Source organism: Gorilla gorilla, chromosome 21 (genome assembly GCF_029281585.2).
Source record: "Gorilla gorilla gorilla isolate KB3781 chromosome 21, NHGRI_mGorGor1-v2.1_pri, whole genome shotgun sequence".
Lineage (NCBI taxonomy): Eukaryota > Metazoa > Chordata > Mammalia > Primates > Hominidae > Gorilla > Gorilla gorilla.
The window spans coordinates 13,369,683-13,390,253 of record NC_073245.2 but is presented as its reverse complement, the minus strand read 5'-3'; the positions used below and the strand labels follow the sequence as shown (position 1 = coordinate 13,390,253).

Here is a 20,571-nt window from a genome sequence, read left to right as displayed (position 1 = left end):
AAATTTTGAGGAAGTAAAATATAGAAGAGTATATTTACAAGGTCAGTACAGGAAAGGAATTTTATAACACAACACAAAAAGGACAAGCCATAAAGGAAAAGAATAATAACATTTACTACATGTGGGTTTTGGTTTTTTTTTTTTTTTTTTTTTAAAGACAAGGTCTCTCTCTGTCATCCAGGATAGAATGCAGTAGTGTGATCTTAGCTCACTGCAGCCTCAAACTGCTGGGCTCAAGTGACCCTCCCACCTCAGCTTCCCAAGTAGCTAAGACTACAGTTATGTGCTATCATGCCCTGCACATTTTTAAATTTTTTTATAGAGATGGGGTCTCCCTATGTTGCCCAGACTGGTCTCAAACTCCTGGGCTTAAGCAATCCTCTCACCTCAGCCTCCCAAAGTGCTGGGATTATGGTGTGAGTCATCATGCCCGGCCTCATGTATTTTTTAAAATGAGAATGGTTATTAAACTGCTATGGAATTTGGATTCTACTCAATATATATTTTTAAAGTAATACTGTATAATGGGGAATTTTTTCAGCAGCTCTATTTATGATATACAGAAATTGTATCTCTTCAACTCTATAAATTCGTTTTTTTTGAAAAATAATATGTGTCAACTGCATGTCAACCTGAAAGCAAGGAAGTAAAAAGAATTTCAGTTATTTTGGAGGTGTTTCAAAAGACTGAAGATCACTACCCTAGAGAAAAATCACACATGTATGCAAAAAGAGATAGGTAAAGAATGTTAATTGGGCCGGGCATGGTGGCTCACACCTGCAATCCCAGCACTCTGAGAGCCCCAGGCAGGCAAATTGCTTAGGCCAGGAGTTCAAGATCAGCCCGGGCAACATAGTGAAGCCTGGTCTCTACTAAAAACACAAAAAATTAGCTGGGTGTGGTGGCACATGCCTGTAGTCTCAGCTATTCCAGAGGCTGAGGTGGGAGGATCACCTAAGCCCTGAAGGTCAGGGCTGCAGTGAGCGGTGATTACATCACTGCACTCTAGCCTGGTTCATAGAGTGAGACCCTGTCACAAAAAAAAAGAATGTAATTGTAGTACTATTTGTAACAGCAAAAGTTGGAAAACTCTAAATGCCCATCAGCAGGAAAATGGGTAAGTAAACTGGAATCCTTCTGTAATTAATATTAACTATGAATCCACTAGAACTACATTTATCAACAGATAAATCTCCAGCATATCTCATCTCAAGATTAAAAAATGCTACATGTTTTTGGGAATAAGATATTGTTTGCAGAAATATCTCTCTGTACTCTCTGTAATAAGAGTAGAAACATGCAAGAGAAATAATAAACATCAACTTCACCATACTAGTTACCTCTGGGGAAAGGGTATGGTGAAGAGGATTAAGAAGGGGTGGTAACATGGGGACCTTGGTCAGTATCTGTAACATTTTATTTTTTAGAATAACATTAATATGAAGAAAATTCAGAAAAACCAGGTTGCAAGTACAAAGAGATATTCCTCGCATCTCTTCCATAGGCTTCAAATATTTCATATTAATAAGTTATAGTTAGTTCAGAGACTGAACCAGCACTAAACATATCATCACTTTAAAAAAATGAGTTATACATTTTGTCAGTATTGGTCAGTGTTTCTCAAAGAGTTGTCCAAATACTGCTCCCATTAAAAGACAGTCATGTCATCTATCAAAAGAGAAGCATAAGACACAATGATATTTATATATAAGTTACGAGAAGGCATAAAATGAATCTAATTCTGCAGATCTGTCTCAAGATCACCTTTGCCAAACCTTCTGATCAAAATCCTTGATATCTCCAGTACTTCAAAAACAGTGTTCAAAAGGGAAAACTGAGTGACAATTATAGCCAGGTTGGCCTTTTCATTCAATTTAGAGAAAAACTATCCAAACAGGAAATGTGTTATTTGCAGAGAAATGCTTACAAATAGCTGAAAATCGCTATCATTTTATCATTTAGAATCAAAACACGCAAAAAAATTCTAAAAAATAATTGTAAAAGCACATATTTATGAATATCAAACATTAGGACAGGAAAACTATTTTTAATAGCACAAAACACAGTTAAATTCAATCTCTATTTTAATATACATTTTATCCCAAAATGTAATGTCTTTTTTTTTGTCTACAACTCATGCTTTTCCTTACATAATTAAAGTACATGAAACAATATATGCACCACATTTTAAATAGAGTAAGGTCAAATTTTCCTCTGAATATTATTATAAATTATATTTAAAATAGACATTATAATCTTTATTAACAAACTACTTTTACTTTATTTAAAATTATCTTAAAAACAGGATACATTTCTTAAAAGATTATTATTTTTTAATTCCTACGGGAGTCCATAAGATTATACATTTTTGTGAAAGGATCTGTGAATTTAAAAATTTAGAAAACACAGGTCAAGGGAGGTTACTTATGTGACTCTTAACAGCAACTGACAGAATTCCAGCCCCTAATGTTTACTGGCTTATTAGTAAACCAATCAAAAAATTCTTAAAATACAAAAAGGACCAAGAGAAATTAATTGGAAAATTCATTCATTTAATAATTGTATACTTTTAATGTCAAATTCTAAAAAAAAAAAAAAAAAAGGAAATTCACCCATTACTAAAATTAACTTCTCTAAGTGAAAAACAGAAAATTCTCAATAGGTAAGCATGTAAATAAACAGCTAGAACTGAAGTCCACCCAAAACGTAAACTGAAAAAAACTGAAAACTTAAGAATTAAAAATTTAAAGGGTCCAAGCATGGTGGCTCTCATCTGTAATCCCAGCACTTTGGCAGGCCCAGATGAGAGGATTGCTTGAACCCAGGAGTTCGAGATCAGCCTGGGCGACATAGTGAGACCTCATCTCCACAAAATTAAAGAATCAGCCAGGCATGCTGGTGCGCACCTGCAGTTCTAGCCACTCAAGACGCTGAGGTGGGAGGCACTTGAGCCCAGAGGCTCAAGGTGGTCAAGGCTGCAGTGAGCAGTGATTGCACCACTGCACTTCAGCACGGGTTACAGGGTAAGCCCGTCTCAAACACTCGAAGATCAATCCACTAGCAGAAAAAGAAAAAAAACTTTTTCAATGTTTTAATTGAAAGGATATCGAACCATGGTCTCAGTGATAAAAGAAAAGCAGTTAAAGAGATATGACATAAAGAAAATGAAAAGTGGAAAAAAAGCAAGACAAATATAAGAAAGCCCTCATAAGAAGGAAGTCATGTTAATAATAACAGAGCAGTTTGAAGTATAGAAAGAAAAGGGAAAATGGAAGGAACAAAGTAAAAATGAAAGATGAGAACAGTATATAGTATATAGATGGAAGTCACTTGCCAAAATGCATTTGGGAATTCACAGAAAATAGCAGAGTACTATTTAAGTGGGAAACAAGTATCATAGTAAGTTAATGGCCAATCAATTTCCAGACACAAGTATTTCAAAAAGTACAACTACAGTTTCATTTCAGTTTTGGAAATATGATTGTATTAAAAAGAAAAACCAGTGTAAGATTTCTGTTCAATCATAACACTAGGTACTCACTTCTGTATTTCTTAAGATAAAAATAACCTACAAATGTATTAAATCACTTAATCACATTTATATGATCAAAACTGTTCTGATCATAAACACACACTCTCCTTTTTCTCCTACGTACATACCTGTCCTCTATACTGTGGTAAATAAAAAGCATCTGCCCATCTTGGGAACCTTTCATCGAGGTAAAGTCTATGGTAATCTGTTACAGAAGCCCTAACTGACTAACCCTAGTCAGCTGACTCTACCTCCCTCCCTCTGTACGTTAGGAATTGTTCTACTGTAAGTGGAAGGAAATCCAACTCTAACCGGCTTAAGAAAAACATGGACTGCAGTACTTCACAAACCAAAAATTACACCTTCAGGCAAGTTTTGATCCAGAGATTCAGAAAGTTATCAGGTCTCCAGCTCCATTTCTCTGCCATCCTCCATCTTCTGGGAGTTGTTCTGACCTGAGGTGAATTCTTTACAGCAGCAACGCTAACTCTTAACAGTTCTAGGCATTATGGCCTCGCCACACAGAAAAGGCAACACATGTCCTCCTAAACGCCCACAGAGGAAAGGGATCTCCGACAAAAGTCCTGAGATTCACTCTGATTGAGTCCATTAAAATCAATCATAAGCCCATTTCAAAACAATCAGCACAGCCAGAAACTGGAATGCCCTGAGGGCTTATCCTAGGTCAAGCATAAACCCGGAAGCTGGAGATTGTTGGGAAGGGACAAAAAGAGGCTATTATAACCTTACAATCTCACCCCCTTCCTTCCATTACACCCCTCACAAGTTATGTTCCAACAACATGCACCTACATTCAGTTCTCCAGGCGCTGTGGGTTGTACTGTGTTCCCCAAAAAGATATGTCAAAGTCCTAACCCTGGGTCCCTGTGAATGTGACCTTATTTGGAAACAGGGTCTTGGCAGATGCAACAAAGTTACGACGATGTCATACTCGTTCATCCACTATGACTGGTACCCTTAAGAGAAAAGACAGAGACACAAAGGGAGGGAGAGTATCACATGAGATTGAAGGGACGGAGGCAGAGGCTGAAGCGATGCATCTACAAGCCAAAATGCCAAGGACTGCCGGCAACTCCAGAAGCGAAGAGAAAGGCATGGAACAGATCCTCCCTGAGAGTCTTCAGAGAGATCGTGGCCCTGCCAGTACCTTGATTTCAGGCTTCTAGTCCCCAGAACTATGAAAGAATAAATTTCTGTTGTTTTATGCCATGAGTTTGTGGCACTTCACTGTAACAGCCCTTGGAAATTAATACACTAAGTATGATAATCCCTAATTCTTTGCCTTTGCACATCAACTCTTCATTCCTTCTGGAATGCCTTTCTCCCCCAGATGGTCTACTCACACTAAACCTCTCAGACCTGCCCAAATGTCCTCTCTTCTGTGATGTCTTCCACCAGAACCCCCAAAAGAGTTAAGTCAATCACATCTTAGTCCAGCACCACATATTGCCTGTATTTTTATTATGAAATTCTAATTGCTGTGCACGTAGCTGTCTTCCCTTCATAGTTATAAGTTCTCTTAGGGGAAAGCAAGGCCTGATTCTTACACAACTTCATATCCTCAAGGAAGGGCACAGTACCTAACACACAGTATTCAGCAGATATTTATGAAGTGAATTAGCAGATGACTCATTTCAAAAGAAGATAATAGGGGTCAGGTGCAGTGGTTCATGCCTGTAATCCCAGCACTTTGGGAGGTCAAGACGAGATGATCTCTTGGGGACAGGAGTTCCAGATTGGCCTGGGCAACATAGTGAGACCTCATCTCTACAAAAAATTTAAAAATTGGCTGGGCACACTGGCCTGTGATCCCAGCCACTTGGGAGGCTGAGGTGGCAGGATCACTTGAGCCCAGGAGCACTGCCCTCCAGCCTAGATGACAGAATAAGACCTTGTGTCTCAAAAAAAAAAAAAAAAAAAAAAAAAAAAGGGTATGATTTGGGAGAACTAACTATTATAGATTATAGAGAACTGAAGGTGGGCCTTGGTAAGTAGAGATGAAAAGAAAGAATGGGGGAGCATTGAGGAGGGAGGTGCTGAATTTAGCAAACACAGAAAAACTACGAAGTAGAAAGATTTGGTTAGGAAAAAAAGGGATGTGAAAGGAATGGGATCCTTCTGCTGAGGATCATTTTAGAGGTAATAAAAGAAGCAAAATAAGAGACACATGTTTTTGTTTTTTATTACACTTTAAGTTCTGGGATATATGTGCAGAACGTGCAGATTTGTTACACAGACATACACGTGCCACAGTGGTTTACTGCACCCATCAACCCATACTCTACATTAGCTATTTCTCCTATGCTATCCCTCCCCTATCCCCCCACCCCCCGACAGCCCCAGTGTGTGATGTTCCCCTCCCTGCTCCCACTTACGAGTGAGAACATGCGGTGTTTGGTTTTCTGTTCCTGTGTTAGTTTGCTAAGAATGATGGTTTCCAGCTTCATCCATGTCCCTGCAAAGAACATGAACTCACCCTTTTTTATGGCTGCACAGTATTCCACGGTGTATATGTACCACATTTTCTTTATCCAGTCTATCACTGATGGGCATTTTGGTTGGTTCCAAGTCTTTGCTATTGTGAATAGTGCTGCAATAAACATACGTGTGCATAGAGACACATGTTTTTTAGAAGACTGATATGACAAAGTGTGAAGCAGACTCTGCAGGTGTAAGAAAACAGTAAAAGTGCAACAGAAGCAGGTCAGCAATGAGGTGAAGGGTTAGGTACATTAGAATGGCAGCAAAAGAAACGGAAAGAAACAAATTTATACAGTGTGAGAGCAGAAAAAACAAACAGGTAGAAAGAGCCAAAGATTACTCCTAAGTTTTGACCTTTGGTTAGCTAAATTTGGATTTAGCTAAAACAAATAAGGAAGCACAAAGAAAAAGACTATTTTTTTCAATGAGGATAGAAGTTTGGTGTTATACGTGATTCAGTATGAGGTGACAATAAAACATCCCAGCAAAGATGCCCACGAAACAGTGGAAGACAGAGAAGTTCAGGAGCAGTATAAGGACAGAAGACATATATGGCAGTCATGTGGGTAAAGATGACTTTTTAAAAAGTCATAAGAAGTAAATTACAGAATTTTATTCCTTCATTCAACAGATATTTACTGCTCACTATGCTCCAGGCCCCTGCCCTCATGGAACTTATATTGTACTGGGGAAAACAGATAAGCCTAAATTGGACTTGTGAACATAAATTTAGGGCTTGAGGTTAACATCACTTAGTAATTACTATAAGAAAAAAAGTTTTAACTTTTCACTTCTTCACATTTTATTTTCAAGAATTTTCTTTCTTTCTTTCGAGACAGAGTTTTGCTTTTGTTGTCCAGGCTGGAGTGCAATGGCACAATCTCGGCTCACTGCAACCTCCGCCTCCTGGATTTGAGCGATTCTCCTGCCTCAGCCTCCTGAGTAGCTGGGATTACAGGCGCTCGCCACCATGCCTGGCTAATTTTTTGAATTTTTAGTGGAGACGGGGTTTCACCATGTTGGTCAGGCTAGTCTCGAACTCCTGACCTCAGGCGATCCGCCCGCCTCAGCCTCCCAAAGTGCTGGGATTACAGGCGTGAGCCACTGCGCCCAGGCAAGAATTTTCATTTCACTAGTTAAAAAGGTATTTATGTCCTCAGATCGTCAGCCAGAGAGACTGAAGTGAATTTAAGATTTTTAAAATGTTAGCTTTCCTATTGTAAAAATCTATTTTCCTTCCTTTATTTCTCAAAATGTTTGTTGGAATTAGGTCAGTCCTTCAAAGAACGTCCATAAAGAGTGACTGGACTCAGAAAAAAATGAGACGCCAAATGGTATAATAAAAAGAACACAGGTTTGGGCATTAGACAACCCTGAGTTCAAATCTCAATTTTGCACAACTTCTGTGACCTTGGACAAGTTATTGAGTACATCCAAGTTTACTCATCTGTGAAATGGGAATAACTTCACTCTAAGGACTAAAAGGGAGTTATTTCTAATAGGCAGTTGGCACTACATACATATTTTTTGTTTTGTTTTGTTTTCTTGTGACAAGGGTCTCGCTTTGTTGCCCAGGATGGAATGCAGTGGCATGATTATGGCTCACTGCAGCCTCAACCTCCTGGGCTCAAGCCATCCTCCTGCATCAGCCTCCCATGTAGCTGGGACCACAGGCACATGCCAACACACCCAGCTAACTTTCTTTTTTTTGGTAGTGAGGAGCTCTCACTTTGTTGCCCAGGTTGGTCTCAAACTCCTGGGCTCAAGTGATCCTTCTGCCTCTGCCTCCCAAAGTGTTGGGATTACAGGTGTGAGCTACTACACCCACCCACTATTATTACTGTATGTGCTGGGCACAAAACAGATGTCTGATAAATGCTGAGTTCCTTTCTTTTTTTTTCTACAGAAAGTACATCTTAACATTATCAGGCTCAATCCAATTCACCAGATTATTCTATTCAATTCTCCCAAACATTTTCTACAGCAGGAACTTAAAAGAAATGAATGAATATTAAATTCAAAAATGAGCTTAATTTATCCTATGGGCATATTTATCCTTCGAAGAAAAATTACACTGGTGACCTTAGAAGTAGAAAAAAATGATCACTGAATTATGAAGATTCACATAAGAATGAACGAAAGTGGTACTGCCTTAGAAATCACACACCAAAGATTCTATAGGTATTTTTATTAAACTGACATCCTTTAACTTATCCTTTAAAATCAGTCATTTCTATGTCATCTTTTATTTAGAAAAAATGTTACTAACTACAATAATTCAATAATCTAAATTTTATATAACACCCTCAGAGTTGTCCTGAGGATTAAATAATACAATGTACATGAAAATGCTCTGTGGCACATAGTCTGCACTCAGTGATAACCTTAGGGAAATCCACTCCTCGTTAGCCTACGTTCCCTTCAATTAATGAAAAAACCCTATAACGGCAATTGTAACACAGGATTTACAGGACTAAAAAGCTCAAAAAACACTCCAACTTGATGCCATTCTAAATCAGAAAGGTATTCATTTAATAACAAAGAGGTTTGTAAGTTCAATCAAGATACAAACCACTGCAATCAAAACCAACATTTCACTCTTGCCCCCAAAAGAATACTTGGACTAAAATTTTTTTTTTTTTTTTTTTTTTTTTTGAGATGGAGTCTCACACCTTCGCCTGGTCTGGAGTGCAGTGGTGCAATCTCGGCTCTCTGCAACCTCCGCTTCCCGGGTTCAAGCGATTCTCCTGCCTCAGCCTCCCGAGTAGCTGGGATTACAGGCGCCCGCCACCATGCCCAGGTAATTTTTTGTATTTTTAGTAGAGACGGGGTTTCACTATGTTGGCCGGGCTGGTCTCAACTCCTAACCTCTTGATCTGCCTGCCTCAGCCTCCCAAAGTGCTGGGATTCCAGGCGTGAGTCACCGCACCCGGCCTCGACTAAAATTTTATTGAGTTTTTGTTGTTGTTGTTGTTTTGAGACGGACTCTCGCTCTGTCACCCAGGCTGGAGTGCAGTGGTGCGATCTCGGCTCACTGCAAGCTCTGCCTCCCGGGTTCACGCCATTCTCCTGCCTCAGCCTCCCGAGTAGCTGGGACTACAGGCGCCCGCCACCACGCCCGGCTAATTTTTTGTATTTTTAGTGGAGACGGGGTTTCACCACGTTAGCCAGATGGTCTCGATCTCCTGACCTCGTGATACACCGCCTCGGCCTCCCAAAGTGCTGGGATTACAGGCGTTAGCCACCGCACCCGGCCTACTGACTTTTTTTTAAAAGACCAGAGTCATAAGTTCCTCCTACTTTCATTTTTAAAAATGCAAAATCCCAAAGCCTACAAAATATAATGGTATCATCAGGACCAAAGTCATAACTGTCTACCCAGGAAACAGCACTGACATCACCTAGAATCAGCTCAAAGGGAATGTCCACAATAAGCAGGGGAGTCCCTTCACTCACCTGTGACACTATTTGAGACAACCAGTGTCAGGACTGCCTGTTCCCTGCAACAAGTAGCTCTTATCCAATCCTCTGGGCTTTCCATGTGGACTCTCAGAGAGAGCTCCCTGGCAATCTCCCTCATAGGTCGATGACTCCAAACTTAACATCTGCCAGGTGTGTACTCTGAAAGCACCCCAAACTCAGCATGCATGCAATTAAATGTCTAACACCTGCTCCTGAGTCCCTGTGTCTGTTAATGGTAGCACTGTCCTCTCAATCACACAAGACAGGATCTAGTTTTCTCTCCCTCACCATCCCCCACCTTTCCAAGAGCAAACCAGTTTACACGGAAGACTTGTCCATTTCACCTCTACAAGCTCTCATTACCACTGCTCTGACCCATGCCAACAGATCCCACCCAGCTGCCCCCTATCTCTCATGCCCAAAGTGAGTGTACCTACTCTGAACATTACAGATTGATCTTGCTATGAAGTCCCCTTCCCACACCGCGGGTCCCCACTGCCTACCACAGTGTCCCAGGTTTTCAGAACTTGAAGGATCCTCGTCTGACTCAACCATCCATTCCCCTGACCTTGGAAGCTTGTCAAATTGAAAATGCCCTGGCCTCACCTTCAAGGCCATTTGTATTCCGGCTCCAATCTAAAAGCCTATAATGTCATGAAAATAGGCGTGAACTACGCCACTTCACAGCTCTTGGGCTAAAGGTCAAAATTCTCAATCCAACCCACAGATCTCCACTTGGCCTGGCTTCCCGCCTTTCTCTCCCGTCTTGCCAAGCTCCCCTTTGCTCTCTCTGCTCCTGCCACCTGGCCTTCCATCCGCTTCAACCCCAAGCCTCTGTACCTGCTGGCCCCTCAGCACCCCACCCCTCACGCAGGTAGTACCATCTCACCCCTCAGACTTCACCTCGCTTCCTCAGTGACTTACCTTACCCCTAGACTAAGTCAAGTCCTCTGTTTGTCTCCTGCTCTTTACCTCCACAGCCTTAAACAAAATTACAATAAAATTTTTGTTGGATTTTTTTACTCCCAAGCTGGAATGTGAGCTCCGTAAGAGCAGGACTGTGCCTGTCTTGTATACCACTGTATCTCACAACCTAAAACATAGGAGCCCTCAACAAATACATGTAGATTAATGGAATTCATAAATCAGAACACCCTAAGTTACAAAAGCAGCCTCACTGCATCAGTGGTCCTGAAGTCACTTGGTTTCTCCATCCATAAAACTAAAGAGCTCATCTGCTCAACGTTCTCTGAGTTCCTTAGAAGACCTAATATTACCTAAGTCTACAATTTTGCTATTCCAAACTCCTCTCTCACAACTCTCTTCCACATAGGCAGCAGCAAAACTTTACTTTCCAGCCTCCACAACTTTGTTTGCACCCTTCTTTCCATCTGTAATTTTTTTCCAGCTCCACATTTCCAAATCCTACTTAACCTTACATGCTCAAATCCAATGTTACCGCCTCCTCAAAGTCCTCCTTGCATCCGTCCAGCTAGCCACAACCTCTCCATCCCTGAATTCCCACAAGTTCCCTGTTGCCTCATTCAGGTCTCAGATCAAACGTCATTTCAAATGAGAACCTTCTCCAAGAGTCACCACCGGTTATAATTCTCTATCAGACCACGCTGTTTTTATTTTCTTGATAGCATTTACCATTACCTGAAATTACCATGTTCATTTCTCTCATTTATTTACTTGTTAAGTGCCTGTTGCTCCCACTAGAATGTTAAGGTCAATGAGAGCAGAGACCCTGTCTGTCTTGTTCACATTTCCCCACTCCCCCACATCAGACATGTGTTCAGTAAACTAAATACCTGTCAAAGGCGTGAATGACTCTGTAACCCTTATGACTAGGGTTGTGTGCATACATTATCTTTCTCTTGCTATATTCCAAACTCCCTGTGGACAAGGCCAAAGTCTGGCTAATCTGTCTGTATTATCTGGAAAATCATTGCACAACTGAAGCAAATAACGATAACTGCTAATTAATTTATTGATTTCTCCAAGAGGAACTGCCCCAAACTAAGCCAATTCAGAACTGCATATTGTCCAGAAACCAAGGCAAATAGGAATCTCCTTCCATTCCCTCTTCACCACAGACCCTATTCCAATTTGCCACCTCCAGTGAGCTTTTGCCAAAAGGCTAGTTTCCTCACTTTCCTTTAGAAGGACCACTGGTCCTTCTATCCCTAATATCTTACAATGCTACCCTTTCCCTTTTATCTCCAGCCAACAAAGCATTTCCAGGGCCCTGTTTCTTCAGAGCACCCCACATCTCCAGTGCATCGGGGAACTCATCGGGTCCTAGGGCACACGTGGATGTTAAAAGGAAGTGTTCAAGCAAACCTGGCTCGATCACCTTTCCTTGGATACCTCGTTTAGCTGAAACACGCCGAGTTTTAGAGCGATCGGCTTTGATGCTCTTTGGGTCCCTCAGCATTCTTCCCATCTAAGCTAAGCACCCAAATACCGTCGCGGTGCCCCCACCCTTGCCCCACACCTTTTCACCTTCCAACAGAGAAAGACCCCAGGCCAGAGACGATGATCTCCCCGGAAGCAAATGGCCCTCAAACCCCATAGGGCGGCCCTACCCTCTCCACTTTCTGTCCAGCATCTCCCTCTGACCTGGAGCTGTCTCGAACGCCCCTCAGCCCCAGCCTCTGGTTGGGCCCGACCCTCCGACACCACCCGCCACTCACCTGAAGCGGCCCCCGCAGTGCTGGCATTGCTCGCCCACCCAGCCGGCGGGGCAGACGCACTGGCCGGTGCCAGGGTTGCAGCGACCGCCGTTGACACAGGGCCGGTCACATTCCTTGGCCTCGGCTGCGGCTGAGCCCGACACCGCCGCCGCCGCCGCCGCGGCCTCGGCCTCACAGGGCAGCAGCAGCAGCAGCAGCAGCGGCGGCGAGAGCAACAACAGCAGCAGCAGCAGCCGTGGCCGCAGCGGAGGAGACAGCAGCCGCGAGAGGCGCAGCCCGGCCCCCAGCCCCGGCCTCCCAGCCCTGGTCACGTCCCAGTCCCGGTGCGGCCCGCCGCTCCTGCCCGCGAGCGCTGCCGTCGCCGCCGTCCTCCTCCTCAGCCTTGCCTCAGTCGCCGCCGCTGCAGCCACCATCTTCCCGGGGCTGAGACGGCGCCCCGCGAACACATACACACACACCGCACGGCCGGCTCCGCTTCGCCTGGCCGTGCGGGGCGGGGCTGTGCGGACGGTGGCTCGTGCGGTCCAAAGGGGCCACAGCGGGGCGGTGGGCGGGGCCGGCGCGCGCGTGCGCGAGTGCGTGGGTGCGTGCGTGCGGGGGCGCAGACAGGGGTCTCCGGCGCGCGCGGCGCCGGAGGCGATCTTCTGACGTGGACCGCAGAACGAGCTGAAACCCGGCTGCGCTGTCCCGGCCGGCGAAAGCTCTAGTTTTCCCCCTTCGCTTTTCGCCCCCGGCGGCGGGGTTGCAGCCCCACTGGATGCCTAGGAGCCGACTGCGTTGAGTGTTGCCCTCCTAGAGACCCGGCACTCTGCCCTAACTCCAGCTGCCGGACGGAAAGGGTACAGCAGGCTGCATCGCAGCGAGGTGCTGGGTGCGGTACTGTAGAAGCCAGGCTTCATTCGAGCCTCTGTAACACAAGAGTCAAGAAAGAACACATGTAGAACCTGGCATAGGCCGGGCGCGGAGGCTTACGCCTGTAATCCCAGCACTTTGGGAAACTGAGGCAGGCGGATCACTTGATCTCTGGGATCCGAGACCAGCCTGGCCAACAGGGTGAGACACTGTCTCTACTAAAAATACAAAAATTAGCCGAGCATGGTGGTGCGCGCCTGTATCCCCAGCTACTCCAGAGGCTGAGGCAGGAGGATCGCTTGAGCCTGGAGAGGTCAAGGCTGCAGTGAGCCGCAGTCGCAGCACTGCACTCCAGCCTGGGCAGCACAAGACCCTGTGTCAAAAAATGAAGAACCTGGCATGTAGGCTGTGCTCAGTAAATGCCTAATAAACTGAATGAAGACACACAGCCAGGCCTCTTGATAACAGATGGACTGTAGCTGACCAGACCCCCTACCTTTAATTCTGTAAAAGTTTGGAGTTACCTTGCTCCCCACAATTTGCCCTCCAACCATCTTCTCTGAAGAGTGGGCAATGTAGAATTAGGAAATGGCGCTCACACAGACCTGCCCCTTCTTGTCTGGTAGTTGTTACTCTGGTGTCCCTCAATGAGACATGTCTTCCATCAATGTAGCCTTTTATGGTCCTTGACCCTGGAATCTGGGCTGGGTCATGATTGAGACCGTGAGAAACCATGACTCAATTTCACCAATAGAAGAAGTTAGTAGGAGTAGCAATGTCTTGTTTCTAGCTCTGAGCTTAAAAAAGACCTGGCAGCCTTGGCCGGGCACGGTGGCTCACGTCTGTAATCCCAGCACCTTGGGAGGCCGAGGCAGGCAGATCACGAGGTCAGGAGTTCGAGACCACCCTGATCGACGTGGTGAAACCCTGTCTCTACAAAAAATACAAAAATTAGCCGGGCGTGGTGGCACGCACCAATCCCAGCTACTCAGGAGAGTTGCTTGAATCCAGGAGGCAGAGGTTGCAGAGAGTCGTGATCGCGCCACTGCACTCCAGCCTGGGGAACAGAGCGAGACTCTGTCTCAAAAAAAAAAAAAGACTTGGCAGCCTTGATTTTGAGCTGTTGGTGGTCATGAGCTGCACCCCGTTAGCCACCCTGCTGGAGAGAAACCACGTGCAGAGACCACTTGGACTTGGATAGGGAGAGCTGGGCCGCTCAGCTGGTGGAGCCATCCTAGCTAAGGGATCAGTCATTGAGTGAAGAAGCTATCTGGGTTGGGTTATTCCAACCATCTGGGCTGTTCCATGTTACCTACAACAGTAACAGGTCTTTCCTAACTGTGACTTATCCAAAATCCTAAGAAATAACTCATTTATCATTTAACCCTTAAGTGATGAATTATTTGTAATTTTTCATAAATTATGATTTATGTTATTTTAAGCCTCTAAGTTTTAGAGAGGTTTGTTACTCAGTAATAGATAAGCAGAACATTGTCCGACATAATGCTTGTGCTATGAGGAATATTCCTATGGCACCTACCTCAGAATTTGGGCACCTTACAGTCCCTGGGAAACAAAGAAAAACCCTCATAGACCTGTGGAGCCTCTCAGCTTTACCTCAGAGTATGGAATTTTAAGGTTCTAAGATGGATTTCCACACTCATACCCAGGTCCCACTCTCATACTCAGGTCCTGACTGTCCTCACTGCATCTTCTTCAAGCCTGGTGAAGCTGAATTACACAAAAGCCTTACCCCCAGCTCTACATCCACACATACTCCCCATTCCTACAGGAAAACTATTGTTCGGCCTAGGCCCTAACACTGACATTCTGGTTTGCAGGTTATGTTTTTGCCGTGTAGGATTTTGAAATTGAAGACATGGCCCTACCCTCCGGCAGGACCCCATCAGATGGGGAGGCTGGCATAGGCCATGCCCTAGCTGTAGGAGACATTGCTCCCCCTAATCTTCCAGACCAGAAGTGAACCAGCCCTTTCCTTCCCTTCCCTCCCCACAGCAAGACTGAACCCAGACTGGGAAGTTTCACATGATTTTACCAACATTCAGGGATAACAGAAAAGGTGTGCATCTGAAGAACAGCAATCCCTAGACTAGATATTGCTACTCTGAAGCCTTAGAATCTTGCTGCAGCAAACATTCTTTCTTACTTCCTTAATCTACTCCCTTCTCTGGTTCTTTTTCCTTAGCTTTCAAACATGCTCAAATTATTTTGTCCTTAAAAAACAAACACGCTGGGTGCAGTGGCTCATGCCTGTAATCCCAGTGCTTTGGGAGGCCAAGGTGGGAGGATCACCTGAGGCCAGGAGTTTGAGACCAGCCTGGACAACATAGTGAGACCTTGTCTCTACAAAAATTTTTTTAAAAAATTAGTCAGATGTGGTGGCGTGCATGTGTAGTCCCAGCTACTTGGGAGGCTGGGGCAGGGGGATCACAGAGCCCAGAAGTTTGAGGCTGCAGTAAGCTATGTTTGGACCACTGCACTCCATCCTGGGCAACAGATCAAGACCCTGTCTCTAAAAACAAATAAACAAAGAAACAAAATCTTACCTGCTATCTTCTTTTTCCTTTACTGTGTTTATCAAAAAGTCCCCTACACATTCTATGTCTATGTGATAGATTAAAGATGGCTGCAGATTCTCTTACATTCCTTCTATGGAGAGATCAGGTCTAATCCTTGGCCCCGGCCCCACCCCCACCCCCACCCCCACCCCACTCTTTGAATCTAGCCTGGCCTTAGTGATTTGCTTGACTGATAGACTGTGGTGGAAGTGATGTACTGGGATTTCTGAGGTCCCAGAAATGGGACTTTATGCTAGGTCATAAGAAGTCTTGCAGCTTCCTCCTGAAGTGTCTTGGAACACTTGCTCTGGGAAAGCCAGCTGCCATAAAAGATGTCCAGCTACCCTGAGACCACCATGCTGTGAGGAAGCCAGCCCCCAGCCATTCAAGTCTTCCCAGTTGGGGCCCCAATCATGAAGCACGGGGGTGTTGTTCCTGCTGAACCCGCCCCAAACTGCAGATACATAAGCAAAATAAATGAGCCAACTGGGGACAGTTTGTTACACAATAACAAATTACCAGAATACTCTGTACCCTGGTTCCTCCAAGGACAAGAATAAGTCTTGTGATGTGGACTTGATTAAGAATTAAGAATGACAGTATAATTGTATATAAATATATAATCTACAACTAGTCATCTATATGTAATACACTAGTATCATTGTCCAGTTGCTTCTCATGAAGGAGGTCACCGTAGTCACCGTAGCTTCAGAAGTGCCTCTGTTGGACCCCAAGTGCCTTATCACCAAGATTCTGCAGCAGTTCTGCCTGAAATCCCTTTTTTTCCACTGGTCTTTGTCATGGTGGTCATTTCCAGGTCCCAGAAACTGTAATGCCAGTGGCAAAGAATACCCAGGCTTTGATACAAATTACTCTAAGTCCAGACACTAAAATAACATTGTTCTTGCCAACTGCATGACCAAAAGGGTTTGTCTCCACTAGGTTAGTGCAGAATGGTTTGAAGGTGCCTATGCCTATTCTTTTTCACTTAAGTAAGGCATCTTACTCACCTTGGCCCTTTCTCTGATTTCATGTCATCCCTTCCTGTATCTTTGCTTGCATTGTCTCCAAGTCATGGACATAGATGGATTTTATAATTTTTGGCTTTTACTCATGCAGTGTCTTTGGTCAGATTCCCTAGAAGCAGAACCCTGAAACAGGATCTGAGTGCATAATTCATTGGAAGATTGCTCTCGGAAGAAACACAGTGAAGGAAGCAAGATAGAGCCCAGGAGGGGGTTGAGAAAAGATGTGGTCTGGTCTTATCTAGAGTTGAGCTTCAGCCTGATCCTATGGAGAGCCCTAGAGCATGAATTGTACCATAGAATTGATTCCACTTTGAGGTAAGGGAGCAGCATTTTGTACACACATCTCTTTCAGCAGATAACATTCACAGCAATAAGAAGGATCCTATAAAGGAAATTTGGGAGGGGTACCAATAGATACAAATAGATAGCTCCATGTATGTGTAATACATATAACAAATGTTTGTTTATCAAATACCTACTAGAAAGCAAAGATTGAATACTGCTCAAGTAAGATCTGATTGACCATCTGACTTTCCCGCAAACATCACCGGTCCTCATTCTGCACTGTTTGGAACATCGATATATTTTATTGTCCCAAAGTTATCCTTATACTTTTAGTCAACGTGTGACCAAGCAATTCTCTAATTATAGGTGTTAAAATCTCACCTAGAAGGTAAGGTACTATGTTGCCTGTGAAAGAGGTTGATCCTGAAGGTTTGGAACAAACACAACTGAGAGGGTTCTAGGTAGGAATAAAGTGCCATTGAAAGCTCCAATGGATATCCCACTGTCAACCAACCAGCAATAAGATTCCAATAGTCCTTGGCAGACTGTAAGAGAAAGTGTTTAGGAGTCCCTGATCTGGGAGCATAAAGTTATACCTCTGAGCAGTTGGCAGAGCTCCTGGTGGCCTCCTCAGTCAAGTCCCACAAGTACAGGAGTTCACCTTTATGTCGGCTCAAGGGACAAGACCCTGCACTGGGATGAGCACGTCAATTTAAAGGCAGAAGACTTGAAATTTCTACTGGATGAGCTAGATTCATGCCCCTCCCTCAAACTTCTACAACAGAGAACAAAAATTTTCTCTTGTGTATAGATAAGATACTGTGAAAACAGTACTACTGTTAAAAGACAAATGACTTTGCTAAATATGGCCATGAAGTACTTCAAATTAGAAGTTCCCAAACTGAAGCCATCCTTTTGGATTAAAATCCCTTATAATTTCTCCTAATTACAGATAACATATTAGTTTCCCGTGACTGCTATAATAAATTTCCACAAACTTGGTGGCATAAAACCACAGAAATTTAAAAGTTGACAGTGCAGAAGTCCTACTAGTCTGGTTCTTGATCCCACCTGGGTACCAGCTTCCTTCAGCAGTGTAGGCCAAGGTGCTGGGGGCCAATGAAGGGAAGAGTCAACTTGTGAGAATTGTGCAGGTCTGTTGTTCTTAGCACAATCCAAGGCTAGACAAAGAGGAGAAAGAAACTTACCTGATCAGTGCCAGAAGTTATTGCACTCAAAGGGGAATAAGCAGGAAAAAAGAAAGGAAAGAAGGAAGAAAGGAAAACGAAAGGAAGGAAGGAAAAAGAAAGAAAGAATAGAAGGAAGAAAGAGAAGCCCCACAGACATGAGATGAAACCCTGTCCAAAAATGGAAGGAAGGCCAGAAAATAGTGAACCAAATTTTGAGGAAAAGCCAGAGGAGGAGGAAAATGCAGAAGGAACTTTTAGAGAAAGGCTAATTCCATCTCTCCAGAATATAAACATGTACATAAGAGGCATTTAAGCAATGAAGATATGTTTAGAGAAGTGGATGAAATAGACGAGATAAGGAGAGTAAGAAACAAACTTATAGGGATGTACTGGAAAATTGATCAAAACCATCCTTGCCCCTATTTAATGCAATTTCCTTTTATTTTTATTTTATGCGATATTAACAATGCTATATAACTTTCTTTTTATTAGCGTTTTTCTGATATACCTTTGTCCATCTTTCTACTTTTAACCTGTTGCTGTTAGTGGTTTCAGATGCATCATTTATCCATATCTCATTGTTTACCATATTTGAACCAATCTTCAAATCTCTTTTGTAGAAGAGCTTTACTCATTTGTAAAAAAAAAAAAAAAAAAAAAAAAAAAAAAAAAAAAAAAAGAGGTTCCTGATAGGATATAAAATGAAAAAAGGGTTACTAGTAATATGCTAATATCATTTTAATTTTTTAGTTTTTAGGGACAGGGTCTTGCTACGTTGCCCAGGCTAGAGTGCTGTGTCTATTCACAGATGTGATAATCGCACACTACAGCCTCAAACTCCTGGGCTGAAGCGATCCTCCTGCCTCAGCCTTCCCAGTAGCTGGGACTACAGGCACACACCACCATGCCCAATTGTGAATAACATTTTTGAAAGGTAAGAGTACATTTGGATATTACATATATGCACATAAAAACTCGTGAAGGGTGAAAGACAAAAGGTACAATCTCTCCATAGAGGATTATAAAAGATTTTTTTTATCTGCTTACTTGTGTATTCCATATTCCTAAAATGAACACACATGATTATCGCTAAAAACAATAAAAGTTTTAAAACAACCACAAAAACCAACCTACAGAAATGTATTCTCTCACAGCTCTGGAGACCAGAGTCTGAAATCAGGGTATCAGCAGGCTAGGCTTCTGGAGACTCTAGGGAAGAACCCTTCCCTGCCTGTTCCAGCTCCTGGTGGCTGTCCACATTCCTTGGCTTCCTTGGCTCGTGGTCACAAATCCCATATCTGCCTCCACCTTCACGTCACCTCCCCCTGTATGTCCGTCTTCTGTGTGTATCTCCTATAAGGACATTTATTGGATTTAGGGCCCACCTGGATGATCCAGGATGAACTCACCTCAAGCTCCTTAATTAATTACATTTGCAAAGCCTTTTTTTTTTTTTTTTTTTTTTTTTTGAGACAGAATCTCACTCTGTTGCCGAGGCTGGAATGCAATGGCATGATCTTGGCTCACTGTAACCTCTGCCTCCTGGGTTCAAGCGATTTTCATGCCTCAGCCTCCCAAGTAGCTGGGACTACAGGTAACCGTCACCACGCCCAGCTAATTTTTGTATTTTTTTTAGTAGAGACGGGGTTTCACATGTTGGCCAGGCTAGTCTCGAACTCCTGACCTCAGGTGATCCTACCGCCTTGGCCTGCAAAGTGCTAGGATTACAGACATGAGCCAACGTGCCTGGCAACATTTGCAAAGACCTTTTTTTCCAAATACAGTAACATCCAGAGGTTCCAAGGATTAGAACATGGACAAATCTTTTGGGGGAGCCACCATTCAGCCCACTTCACACACTACACAGGCAGTCAATTCATTCAATGTATTCATTTAAGCAACTTATATTTTTTGAGTGGCTGCTATATACCAGACACTGATCTATGCTCTGGGAGGCAGAAATGAAAAAGGATATCAAAATTCCTCTCTTTCCTCATGCCATTAGAATAGCTTGTATTTAAAATAAAAGAAGAACAAAAGGAAAAAAAAAAAACAGGCCGGGCATGGTGGCTCACCCCTGTAATCCCAGCACTTTGAGAGGCTGAGGTGGGTGGATCACCTGAGGTCGGGAGTCGGAGACCAGCCTGGCCAACGTGGCAAAACCTCACCTCTATTAAAAATACAAAAATTAGCTGGGTGTGGTGGCGCATGCCTGTAATCCCAGCTACTCAGCAGACTGAGGCAGGAGACTTGGTTGAACCCGGGAGGCGGAGGTTGCAGTGAGCTGAGATCGCGCCATTACACTCCAACCTAGGCAACAAGAGAGAGAAACTCTGTCTCAAAAAAAAAAAAACAAACACACACAAAAAAACAGACAATAGCTGGCATGGTGGTGTGGTGGTGTGTGCCTGTAGTCCCAGCTATTCATAAGGCGAACACGGG

General features: G+C 43.6%; 1 protein-coding gene and 1 pseudogene across 3 annotated transcripts in view; one reads left to right on the top strand and one right to left on the bottom strand.

Moving 5' to 3' along the window:
- Positions 1 to 12,730, bottom strand: part of ATRN (attractin) — a 176,658-nt gene extending 163,928 nt beyond the window's left edge. For 2 of the 3 annotated variants that reach the window (XM_031004870.3, XM_031004871.3), the window contains exon 1: positions 12,196 to 12,712. In XM_031004870.3, coding sequence (XP_030860730.2) covers positions 12,196 to 12,608 — 413 coding nt within the window. In that variant the 5' untranslated portion in view covers positions 12,609 to 12,712. Of the gene's footprint in view, positions 1 to 12,195 lie in introns of all 3 variants that reach the window. The other variant, XM_031004868.3, reaches the window with a different exon arrangement.
- A 5,559-nt stretch (positions 12,731 to 18,289) lies between these two features.
- Positions 18,290 to 18,606, top strand: LOC134757833 (transcription elongation factor A protein-like 9; annotated as a pseudogene).
- Positions 18,607 to 20,571: the final 1,965 nt, after the last annotated feature.